The 13315-nt window shown below is 37.9% G+C and overlaps 1 protein-coding gene across 2 annotated transcripts in view; it reads left to right on the forward strand.

The window, feature by feature from the left end:
• Positions 1 to 13041, forward strand: part of ADAMTS3 (ADAM metallopeptidase with thrombospondin type 1 motif 3) — a 292726-nt gene extending 279685 nt beyond the window's left edge. For both annotated transcript variants that reach the window (XM_082630522.1, XM_082630521.1), the window contains 4 exons: positions 210 to 342; positions 4182 to 4389; positions 6092 to 6209; positions 10279 to 13041. In XM_082630522.1, coding sequence (XP_082486648.1) covers positions 210 to 342; positions 4182 to 4389; positions 6092 to 6209; positions 10279 to 10838 — 1019 coding nt within the window. In that variant the 3' untranslated portion in view covers positions 10839 to 13041. The remainder of the gene's footprint in view (positions 1 to 209; positions 343 to 4181; positions 4390 to 6091; positions 6210 to 10278) is intronic.
• The last annotated feature ends 274 nt before the right edge of the window (positions 13042 to 13315 follow it).

The following is a 13315-nucleotide window of genomic DNA, read 5'->3' on the forward strand; positions in this document are numbered from 1 at the left end:
ATACTTTGTAATATTTATTAAAGATAAAGGATTTTTGTTTATTTAATTTTTATTTAACTATTTAATTTGCTTCTGAAACTTCAGCACCTAGAACAGTGCCTGACTTATGACTCAATAAATATTTGATAAATGAATGAATGAGTGAATGATCCAATGTATGATGGAATGAATAAGTGATTAAATCCAAAGAAATCTATTTCCCTTACCAGGTTTCCAGTACACTAAATATGGATGCCGTAGGAAAAGTGATAATAAAATGGTTCATCGTAGCTTCTGTGAGGCCAACAAAAAACCAAAACCTATTAGAAGAATGTGCAATATTCAAGAGTGTACACATCCACTGTAAGTGTTTATTTTAACTATCATATACTGAGGACAAAAAAAAAAGGATTTAAATGTCTTTAGCTCTTTTTAGTTTTAACTTAACTTTTAGTCAAAGCTAATGCATATACCTGGTTACAATGATCAGATCATTTCACAGGAATTATATAAAGCTGTAGTCCTGTGGTTTTTTTTCCCATATCTCTGCTTCTCAAAAATAACTGCTTTTATTTATTATTCTCTTTTATTGAAATATAGTTGAGTTACAATATTGTGTTAGTTTCAGGTGTACAGCAAAGTGATTCAGTTATGTATTTTTTCTTAGATTATCTTACGTTATAGATTATTACAAGATATTGAATATATCAATAGGTCCCTGTGCTATACAGTAAATCTTTGTTGCTTTTCTATTTTATGTATAGTAGTTTGTATCTGTTAATCCCATACTCTTAATTTATCCCTCCTCCCCTCCCTTTCCCCTTTGGTAACCATAAGTTTGAGTTTGTTTTCTATGTCTGTGAGTCTCTTTCTGTTTTATGTATAGATTCATTTGTGTGTGTGCGTGTGTGTGTGTGTGTGTATCAATACTGATATTGATATTCAGAGTTCATATTATTCTAACAACATGTGTCTCTCTTGACAGTTGAGTCACTTAGCATGCTCTGCTTATGTTTCTTTTCTTACTAAACTTTGTTTCTCCTAGAGTTAGTGAATGTCTTGATTTTTATGTATCATTTTCTACTACTTTTCACTAGTTCATCCCCAAACTCTTCTCCTCTAAATGCTACGCACTCAAGTATCCTGTCCTTGTGTCTTCTTAGAGACATGTCCCAGAGAGTTCTCTGTGTTCTAGCTCCTGCCTGAGCTCGTACACAGCTTCCTTCCTGGGGCTTCTTTTTACCATCCTCCAAGGGATTCCTGCTGCATGTCTCTTGTATTGGACCTCCTGTTTTCTGCATCCTTTTTATCTTTTAGAGTATTCATTCATTCTGGTAGGGTGTATCTTTCAGTCATTTCATGAAAAAACTATATACAAAGGAAAAATTTTATATAAGAATTAAGCTTCTATACACCTAAGAAAAGTATATAAGAGGTTAAAGTATAAGGGTATATAAGAAGTCTTTCTTCTACTCTTACTCTTGACCATTTGGATACACACGTATGTATACCATTCCAACCTATAATATATTTTTCTCAGAATTTATAAACTTGCTCCATTATTTTCTAGACTCCAGTTATGCTCTTGAAAAGTCATTTGCTATTCTAATTCTCAATTATTTCTATATGACCTCTTTTTTTTTCTTTCTTTCAAAGTTTGTAGGATCATTTTGTTCCTAGTGTCTTGAAATTTCATAGTGATAAACTGTCTTCATGCTCATTTTTTCTCATCTCTTGTGCTGTATACTTGTAGACTTTTTAAAACACAAAACTAATATCTTTTACCTCTGGGAAATTTTCTTGTATTTTTTCTTTGAAAAGTTTCCCCTATGATTTTCAGTATTCTTTCTGGGAAATTTGTAGTTAGGGTTTCTAGACAGATCTAACTCTTTTCTTTTCTTTTCTCTCCTGGTATTTACTGTTCTTCCTGCTGAATTTTTCCATTTTTGCTATTATGTCATTAACATCCAAGAGAGTTTTAACATCCAAGCGCTGTTTTGTTTATCAAATGTTCTGTTTTCCAGACATTTGATTCTTATTTCAAAGATGTAATATATTCATTTATCTTTCTTAGGCTCTTAAAGATTATTTGAATTTTTGTGTATTACTTCTTCTATTTCTTTTTTCCCTTCATTCAGCATTTGCGTTAGAGACTTTCTATGTCTGGTGAACATTGGCTGTTCACATGTGTATAGAATGCAGCATTAAACTGCTGTATGATACATAGAAATGTTATGGAGACAGTAGATCCTGAGAGTTCTCACCACAAGGAGAATTTTTTTTTTTCTTTTCTTTCTTTGCATATATATGAGATGATGGATTTAACTAAACCTGTTGTGGTAGTCATCTAACAATATATGTAAATCAAACCATCATGCTGAACACTTTATGAGTATATGCCATTTTATGTATTTTTTTATTGTCATTCTGGGAATTTCAGGAGGGAATAAAGGTAACAAAAAGTATCTGACTATGAAGTATATACTTCTCATGTTAACACCTATCTTTAAATGAGAGTCACAGTGAAAGCCTTCAAAATTTAGTAATTTCTTAGTTGGCACAATTCATTCTACTGCCAGTTGAAAACCTATAGCAGTCTTAAACTCTGAATAGCAAAGACTGCCAAAGTTTTAACCTGTTTATATTTTGGTGCTCCATACATACAAAAAAGAAAAAAAATTGCACAGGGAAAGTAACTTTGGAAAGGATAAATAGTATGCCTCCATTACATACTAACAGATTGATTACCTAGTTGGAATCAATGGTGACAACCCTTTGGGACATATGCAATGACGAACTGTCTGTAATATTGTATCCATAGCTAATTTGGAGAGGGCTGGGGCACTGACACTGAATTTGGACATAGAATTTGGGATATCTTTTTGAAAATGAATTCCTTGGAAATATTTCTATCAGGTACATTCATGGAAGCAGTTTCTGCTCAGGCCCAGATGCATACAACCTTTACCTTGTCATCAGGTCCAATAAGGGCCTATATGAAGAACTGAATTTTCCAAACATGATGGATATGTCAGGTAGCCTTCACAGCAACAACCATAGAGATGGAACTGTAATCTCATTTAGAATATTCCAACATGAGTAAACTCACGAGGTAATGAAAAAGCAGCAGCAACCAAATCACCTTGTCATAGCAGGCATCAGATGGAGCCTTTTTTAATTTCCTTTCAAATATTTAACACCGTGAGGCAATATGGCTGAGAATTAGTTGGTTTTATTTATTTTAATGAGTTGGTTTTTATAATTTTATTATTATTTATTATAATGAGTTGGTTTCTATTTTATTTTATTTTTATTGAAGTATAGTTGATTTACAATGTTGTGTTAGTTTTAGGTAGACAGCAAGGTGATTCAGTTATACATACATACATATACATATACATACATACATATACATATACATATATATATATATATATATATATATATATATATATATATGTATGTTCTTTTTCAGATTCTTTTCCCTTATAGGTTATTACAAAATATTGAGTAGAGTTCCCTGTGCTATATAGTGGGGTTCTTGTTGATCATCTCTTTTATATATAGCAGTTTGTATCTGCTAATCCCAAACTCTTAATTTATCACTCCTCCACCCCCTTTCCCCTTTGGTAACCATAAGTTTGTTTTCTATGTGTGTGAATCTATTTCTGTTTTGTAAATAAGTTCATTTTTAGCATATTTTTAGATTCCACATGTAAGTGATATCATGAGACTTGTCTTTCTCTGACTTCCTTCACTTAGTATGATAATCTCTAGGTCCATTCGTGCTGCTGTAAATGGCATTATTTCATTTTTTATGGCTGAGTAATATCCCATTGGATATATGTGCCACATCTTCTTTATGAGTTGGTGCTATTTTGGGAAACTACCATCATGCCTGAACCTAAGGGGACAACTTTAAGAGGAGTTTCAGAAACCCTCTGTGGATGATCCTTTTGGAAAAGAGAAGGTTGTTTCAGAGTCACTGGGAGACAGAATACTAGGGCATAACAAATAGATGTGCCCCACCTATGACTGTTAGAAAGTTTTAAGACTTTTTGTTTGATGCGCCCGTCTCTCTGAACCTGCCCCGCGGGGCGGGGGCACGTCATTCAGAGGGCAGAAAGAGCTAGGCTTGCGGTGCAGGGAGGGGCACACCACGCAGCCCGGTCGCCAAGTTCAGTCTTAACCCCCATCCTCAGCTGGGCGGCAGAAGAGTGGGAGCACTGCACCAAAACCTGCGGCAGTTCCGGCTATCAGCTCCGTGCCGTGCGCTGCCTCCAGCCGTCCCACGATGGCACCAACCGCTCGGTGCACAGCAAGTACTGCGTGGGTGGCCGTCCAGAGAGCCGCCGGCCTTGTAACAGAGTGCCCTGCCCGGCCCAGTGGAAAACGGGGCCCTGGAATGAGGTGGGTGTGCGAATTCTGTGTGCGTTGGCGGGGGGCGCGGCGGGGGAGGGGTAGGCACGTGAAGTGTATTTTAATTTGGCTTCCGTATCAGGTAGGCTTTGTGTGAATTGCGAAACTGTCACATATTTTGGAAGCATTACGCATCTGTAGGTATTAGGAAAAACTCACAGGTTAAAACAGTGTTTGCATGAAAGATTAGTTGATGGGGGCAAACCACGTTTGGATGTCTTGTGACACAGAGGCCTCTGAAAAGTGACTGATCTTCTGTCCGGTATTTTTTCTGGACTGCACCTTTCCTCCTGGATACATTCCAAACCCCTGACCTTGAATGCAGGGCCCTGCCCCATTTGACACCACACGAACGCTTCTTTTTTTTCTTTTTGTTGAAGTATAGTTGATGTAACGTTCCCTTAGAGTCAGGTGTACAGCTTAATGATTGGATATTTGTATACATTGCAAAATGATAACCACAATAAATCCCATGATAACTCTTCTTTGTTCATCTTCCTTTATTCTAACTCTCTGTCCCAGTCTGAGTAAACTGTTTACTGTTTCAAAGACCATGCTGGTCTGAGCCTCCTCCCTTTTGGCTGGCTTGCCCTTCCCCCTCCTCCTATGTGACCATCTGCCCCTCATCCACCAAGGCTCAGCTCCATGGTCCAAGATACCGCCTTCCAGGGCTGCCCTTCCCGGCAGTCCTTCCTCTGCATTCCAAAGGCAAAGAGGCCTTCCAGTGGCTTGCTGGTCACAGCAGTGTATTGTAACTCCTGTCTTTGAGCCTGTGCTTGCCACTAGTCCATGCATTTCTCAAAAAACCAGGTGCTTTGCTTCCCCAGCGCCCAGTCGGTGCCTGTCCAAACGACGTCTGCTTGGTGACTGGCTGAATCAGTGTCTCATTGCCCGTATTTACCACAGTTCTTTGATATATCTAAAAACTCCAAATGAAGAATCGGGGGGTGATAGTAGAGTGGATCGGAGGAAAGGGCAGCAAAAAGTAGACAGAGGACAAAGGAGGAAGTGGAGAGCAGGCCCAGGAGGGAAGGAACAGGCACATGAAAGTGACCTGCACAGGACCTTAAGGATAACTCATGTCTCGTTCCCCTCACAGTCCTGGAACAAGCATCCCTCCTCTACAGCTCCTACCTAGATCAATAGCACGGCTGCTTCTGGGCTTAGTTTTAGAGCAGTTAGCCCATTCCTTAAAGAAATGAAGTTGTGGGAATAGAGTAATAGTAGTTCCAAAGAGGTTTAATTAACCAACATAGCATGTCAGTAAATTCACCATTTGTAAGGAAGGTGAGAGAATGGGAAGCTCAGTCCGTGAGGGCTCTCTGAAAACAGGCTCCACTACTGCTTTCAGGAACTACAGAAGGTGTTACATTATAACAATGACTTGTTTGGCATCAAATACTTTCTACATGCCAGGCATAACTGTTTTATATACATTGTCTCCTTTGCCTTCATTTAGTCGTACAGCAATTCTATGAAGCTTTCAGAGAAAGAACAATGCTCCCAGGGTATAAAGCTAGGATTCTCTGTCTCCCAAGTCACTGTAACACTGGGCCATAGAGAAAGAACTCCAGAGCTGTGTATGCGTGTGTGCTCGTGTGTGCATGTGTGTGTCTAAGTGTGCACATGGCGAAAGGAAGAAAGACAGTCCTGGTGGAATAAACGTCTGTAATCACAGCCTTTGTTTCTGTAGTGTTCGGTAACCTGCGGCGAAGGGACAGAGGTGAGGCAGGTCCTCTGCAGGGCGGGTGACCACTGCGATGGTGAAAAGCCTGAGTCTGTCCGAGCCTGTCAGCTGCCTCCCTGTAATGGTAGGTGTGACACTGATTGATTTCACCGTTCTGATCATGGTTTTTGAGCCTCAAAAAGCAGAACTTCCTTTCGGGGCAAGCTCTGGAATTTCCATTTGCTTACTGAAAAATGACTAAAGGAAAACACCCTTGAAATATTAGCTTAATAGAGTTCTTTAAGATGGGTGTCTGCAGCAATGTCCCCTCCATTTAGTTATCATAACCGCTGCAGCCTCTGTGGTTCCCAGTAGGCAGTAATGCTGGGGTGAGGGCCGTGTCATGTATATGTAGCTTCTGTCAATTTGTGTTTCTAGAAGGAGCTACTTGTTTTCTCTCTTTGATTTTCTTTATGACTTCACATCATTGTCAAAGGCATAATAATGAAGAAGGTTTGGCATTACTTTACTAAAATCATTCAATTTAGGCATGTGGATGATAAATGTTGTTCACAAAGCCACTTCCAATACCTGCCTATCCATTTCCATAGGCTTGAACAGCGTGCTTTCAAAATAGATACCTTGTGCATATACTAAAATTTGCCTAACTTACTCTTGCTATATTGCAGAAGCAGAGTCTCTTTTCTTTAATGTACAGATCTTCCTCAATTTACAATGGAGTTACATCCTGATAAACTCATCCTAAGTTGAAAATACTGTCAGTCGAAAATGCATTTAAAACACCTGACCTACTGAACACCGTAGCCTAGTGTTAAACGTGCTCCAAACACTTACGTTTGCCTACAGTTGGGCAAAATCTTCTAACACAAGACCTATTTGATAATAAAGTGTTGAATACTTCATATAATTTATTGAATACTATACTGAAGGTAAAAAGCAGAATGGTTGTTTGGGTACAGAATGGTTATAAGTGTGTCAGTCGTTCGCCCTCGTGGTCGCCTGGCTGACTGGGAGCTGCAGCTGCTGCCCTGCCCAGCATCACAAAAGAGTATCATTCTATGTATCCCTAGCTCAGAAAAGATCCAAATTCAAAGTACTGCTGAATGCATATGGCTTTCACACCATCATAAAGTCCAAAAATCATAAGTAGAACCGTCATAAGTCAGGGGACATCTGTATAATTTCAATTTGCTATTGTAAAACAAATAGCATATATTGGATGGTTTCAGTTTCTATCACTGTCGCCTTCTTCCTCCTTTTCTCTCTCTGCATCTGTCTGTGTCCTTAGTGTCTCTCTCTTTTTTTTTTTTTTTTTTTTTTTTTTTGCGGTACGCAGGCCTCTTACTGTTGTGGCCTCTCCCGTTGCGGAGCACAGGCTCCAGACGCGCAGGCTCAGCGGCCATGGCTGACGGGCCCAGCCGCTCCGCGGCATGTGGGATCTTCCCGGACCGGGGCACGAACCCGTGTCCCCTGCAGCGGCAGGCGGACTCCCAACCACTGCGCCACCAGGGAAGCTCTGTGTCTCATTTTGTATCTCCATTTTTCTCTCCTCTCCTTTCCTCTGTGGGTTTCTCTCTCAGTCTCTGACTTGCTGTCACTTGCTGTCTGTATGTTGCTCACTTTCTGTGTATATCACTCGTGCTTTTCTCTCTCTCCCCCTCCTAGTCTCCCTACCTCTACCTCTTTTCTCTCTTTCTCCTGCTCTCTCCATTTCCTCTCCTCTCTCTCCTCACCTCTTCCCGACTCTCTCCTTTTTCTCTATTTCCCTCTTTTTCTCTCTAACACTCCTCCTTCTCCCCTTTCTGGCACATGTGTCTGTCAGTGTCTCTCTTTCTCCTCCACTTTTCTCTGTCCTTCCTCACCCTCCCTGCCCACCTCCCTGTCTCTACCACTCTGCATCTGTCTCTCCATCTCCCTGTGTCTCTTGCCTTCCCTGCCTTCTCTCTTTCCCAGCCCCCGTGTCCCTTCCCCTCCGATTCTCTGTGCCTGTCTCTCTCTCCCTCTCTCTCTTCCTATCCTCCCACTGCCTGTCTACTCTTCCAAAGAAACCTTATAAAATATTTCTTTGTACATTTTCCTTTGAAATGTGGGGTGGCATGAACAAGTATGACCATGAGGGGGTGACAAAGGACTTACATATTTAATCATTTTTCTCTGGAAAGTATATTTGAAACTTCAAATCACAAGTAAAAGCCAAAAGAACAAATTTACCTAGTTAGAAGCAATAACGTTTCCTGTCACCATAGTATTTTACTCTTACATAGGCATTACTGTCAGGAGGTTAAACACTTTTCGAGCAAGCTTTATTGATCTTAACATGGTAGAGGTATATATTTCTGCAAATATGCCCAACTGTCAGCAAGAATTTGCTTGATACTTTTCCTTAAGCCAAAAGAAAATGTTATAGGCATAGAAAGCTATAGACATAGAAAAAATAATTCAGATAGGAAAAGGGATTGATACTTGAGGTGAAAACCATTAATGTGATTCTCAGGCATTTACAACCTAATTAGATTATTATCTTAGCTAATATGAAATATTCAAACACATCATACTGTATCATAGTTGTGTAAATGTGAGGGAAATACAAGTCATTCCACAACTTGGGAAGTGGGCATGGCATTATAACGCTAACAAAGGTGGTAAGTTTAGCCTGTTTTGGCCCTGACACCTGACCCTCTTTTTTTCCCCTCAAACTTTAGAAAAGGGATTTAATTTTTTTGGCAAGTTATATAGCAGGTTCCTTACCTAGAAATGTAGAATCACCCAATATTACATTGTAATTTTAAGTGATTATATTACATAAATGCCACAATTTACAATTCTTTGCATTTATTAATTGGATATGGGATCAGTATTCTGTGTTGGACTGTGTGCATGGGCTCTCTGCATAGGATATGCTCTGGAATGGCTGAAAAGAAATACGAGCTAACATTTTCATGAGCTCAGTGTTTGGATTTTTTGAAAATTCTTATAGGTTATAATTCTTATAACCTATGATTAATAAAATTAAAAAATAATAGAAATAGTCTGTACACACATACCTACCAAGTGTTTTGTGAGTGTTACTTTAGTACCCTTTAGTACCCTTTAAAGTACTATCAATTCAATGAAATTAAAGAACCATGAATTATTCATAAGAAAGTTGGCACCCTTTACCCAGATTTGTGCTTTCAAATAACAAATAACCTGAGAACATTCAATGGTAAACATGAAACTGTTGCCTTCACTCTGGAGAATGGTCTCCAAATCAAAATAGTATCTTGATTTTTCTTTTGGTAATATAGTTTTAAGATTTAATATGTTCCAACAGGTCTTTAATATTTATTTTGATTTTAAATTTAAATTTAATATAGAGGCTACTCTATTATAAAGAAAGAAATATCATAAAATTTAAAAAACCAGTGCCTTCTATATCTTAAAAATATGGTAAAACTAATTCTATTTTCTCAGTCTAAAATCAGATATGTATTTCTACTAGGAAGAAAAAATTACCCTTGATCTGAAGACTCTTGATGGAGATGTGAAAGTGCTGGTCAATTCAAGTGCTTTGCACATAAAGAATACTTATTTTAGTAAATTCATCATAATATTCATATTTTTAACGTGAAGTCTAATGTGGACAACTCCCATAAATGTTAGATTTTACTTTAAATTTTTTATAGTCACATACGATTTAAATTTCTTCCCTCCTTTTATTCATTTTTAGTTATATTTATTTTTATATTTAAAATGAAATATAGCTGAAATACAGTATTATGTTAGTTTCAGATGTACTACCTAGTGATTTTGCATACACTATGCATAATGTATTTGCATACATTATGAAATGATCACCACAGTAATTCTGTCCCCATAGAAAGTTATTAACATGTGACTGGCCATATTCCTTAGGCTGTATGTCACATCCCTATGGCTTATTTATTTTATAACTGGAGGTTTGTACCTCTTAATCCCCTTCACCTGTTTTGCCCCTCCCTCAGCAATCACCCATTTATTCTCTGTATCTGTGATTCTGTTTTTTGTTTTGTTTGTTCTGTTTTTTAGATTCCACATATAAGTGAAATCATACAATATTTATCTTTCTCTGTCTGATTTATTTCGCTTAGCTTAATGCCCTCTAGCTCCATCCATGTTGTCCTCCTTTTATGTTTGGATGTATGTCTCATTTTGTTGTCTTTTAATCTTTGCAGATGAGCCATGTTTGGGAGATAAATCCATATTCTGTCAAATGGAGGTGCTGGCACGATACTGCTCCATACCAGGTTATAACAAGTTATGTTGTGAGTCATGTAGCAAGCGCAGCAGCACCCTGCCACCACCATACCTTCCAGAAGCTGCTGAAACTCATGATGATGCTATCTTTAACTCCAGTGACCTCCCCAAATCTCTAATGATGCCTACATCTTTGGTTCCTTACTATTCAGAGACTCCTGCTGAGAAGAAGAAATCTTTGAGCAGGATCTCTTCTGTAGGAGGTCCAAATGCACATGCTGCTTTCAGGCCAAACAGTAAATCCAGTGGTGCTAACCTACCCCAGAGGAGAGCTCAGCCAGCAGAAAATAAGACTCTGAGACTGGCCTCCCCACCCACCAAGAGTGGCCACCTCAGTTCATCTCCACAAATGGCTGCTGCCCCCTTCCTTGCAGCCAGTGATTCCATAGGTGCTTCTTCTCAGGCAAGAACCTCAAAGAAAGATGAAAAGATTATTGACAAGAGACGTCTGCTAAGATCATCCACGTTGGAAAGATAAGAAAGTGAAGCCAAAAGGCTAGACATCAATGGAAAATCTGGACAAGCTCGCTCTCCCCGTGGTGCATACAGCTTGTTTAAAGTGGAAATCTCCATAAATCATCAACTCATTTTATCTGTACATGGAAGAACAAAAAGTGCTGGTTCACTTTCTAGTTGCTTTCATCCACCTTTTGTTCTGCATTGACTCATTTACCAGAATTCATTGGAAGAAAGCACCAAAGATTATTAACCGAAGGAAAGTAAGTTGCTAAGCGTGTTGGTCATTTTCTAAAGCAGAAAAAGGACTGGAATCAATTGTGCATATCAGCTGATTTTTTTGTTGTTTTAAAAAAGTTACAGTAAAAATAAAAAAGAGGTGCCAATGGTTTACATTTTAACAAAAGGTTTTGAAAATGGAGCAAAGAATTCTTAGACTTGTATTCCTATTTATCTATATTAGAAATATTGTATGAGCAAATTTGCAGCTGTTGTGTAAATACTGTATATTGCAGAAATCAGTATTATTTTAAGAGATGTGTTCTCAAATGATTGTTTACTATATTACATTTCTGGATATTCTAGGTGCCTGTTATTGAGTATTGCCTTATTTGACGTTCTATGAGTTGATTTTCAAAGCAGAATATTACAAAGAAGTTAGAAACACCACTACTGACAATACAAAGGGTTTTGTTGTGTGGTTTTGTTTGATCAACAATGTGACACCTAAATTACAGAAAAAGGAAAAAAACAGATAAGCTACAGATATAGAGATTTCAACTTACCTATTACCTTCCATACTTTAAATAAAAAAGAATAAGTTTGGCGTCTTAGTATACTCGTAGTCACAGGGAACAGAGACCAGTAAATGAGCCTGTGCAGGACAAAATGGAAACCCTTTTACCAGGGCCTCAATAGACACCATTGAATTGTCCTGCTTTCCTGTGTTGTTTTTAATTGTCCCATTGTTGACATATACAAACAGGTATACTCAATGTACTGTAATTATTAACAAAGGAAAAATGTACTGAGATCATTTGTTTGTATGTCAGTAGCTGAGAAAAGCATCGTTGAACTAGAAATAACAATCAAGTATAGCAGGGCTTTAGGGCTCTGGAAGCAGCTTCAAGAAAGCATTTGTCAATGGTTGCAATATTTATTTTCCTCATGGTTCATATCCACATGTTCACAACCACCATGCATCTGACTGCAATAATGTGCTAGTAATTTATGTCAGTGATCACCTTACTCACAGTGAAGCCAGAAATGCTCTCTCCAGGGAGTAGATGTAAAGTACTTGTATATAGAATTCAAAACTGAAGATATTTATTAAAAGTTGATTTTTTTTCTTGATAGTATTTTTATGTACTAAATATTTACGCTAATATCAATGACATATTTTGGTAAACTAGAGAGACATAATTAGAGATGCATGCTTTGTTCTGTACATAGAGGAGAAATTTAAGCAAACTACAGCAGTCAAATCAAAGAGCTAAAATTGAACAAAATTGATGTTATGCAAATTTTGCATTTTTAGAGTAGTTGATGCAAAGTTGGTAACTTTTTCCCCTTCGATGAAACATAAAATAGTATGGGCTCAGATAGCTCGCTGTTTAATGAAGTAGGGAATTAGAAACACCAAAAAAGAAGTATGTGAAGGAGATAAATACTTCATGAATTACACTTAAAAGAAAAAAGAAAGATAAGTGTTGACAGCATAATGATTTGGAGGTCAGTTCCTGAACTGTCTAAAAATACATTATGCAAACTAAAATATAGATATGTTAACTTCTCAAGGCACAGAATGTGCAAGAACGTTAGCATTTTAACGATGGTAAAAATAACAGCTTCACCTATTGACTCTATACCTCTAAAGAATCGCTGCTACTTGGTGCAAGACGTTTGAAAGTCAAATGAATTAGGTGAATTCCAGATTGTAAAACAATCCCTGAACCTCAAATAGAAGTCATTTTTCCCCCTAAAAATTTCCCGAGCATGAAATTCTCCTCTAGTTTGCTTGCGCGTGCATGCATCTGGTCCACGGGGGAACACAGAGAAAGCTGGTCACACACATACACCTCCCATAAAGATGTATATATTCATTACACTTCTGATCTTTGAGCTTCCTTTTCTACTAAGCTAAAAATTCCTTTTTATCAAAGTGTACACTACTGATGCTGTTTGTTGTATTGGGAGCACGTAGCAATAAAAATGTTAACAAAACATAGACCTGGCTCAGTCGAGATTTTATCATTAGATTCATCGCTGAGTAATGGACACATGTTATTTCCTCCTACAAAGTGAAATAGTATCAAGTTCATTTGCTACTTGGACTTTCGCTAAAGAGGCTCAAACAAAGTGACCGTGTCTCCTCTTCTCACATCAGGTTGTATCATAATATTTTTTAAATAACATTTAAAAAAAAAGAAAATAAGAGGTTATGGGAGTGGCTTTTTGCCTAAGTCCATCCCACAGAACTTGAAGAGACAGAAAGTGGCA

The sequence above is a fragment of the Mesoplodon mirus genome, assembly GCF_964341445.2.
Source record: "Mesoplodon mirus genome assembly, chromosome: 2".
NCBI lineage: Eukaryota > Metazoa > Chordata > Mammalia > Artiodactyla > Ziphiidae > Mesoplodon > Mesoplodon mirus.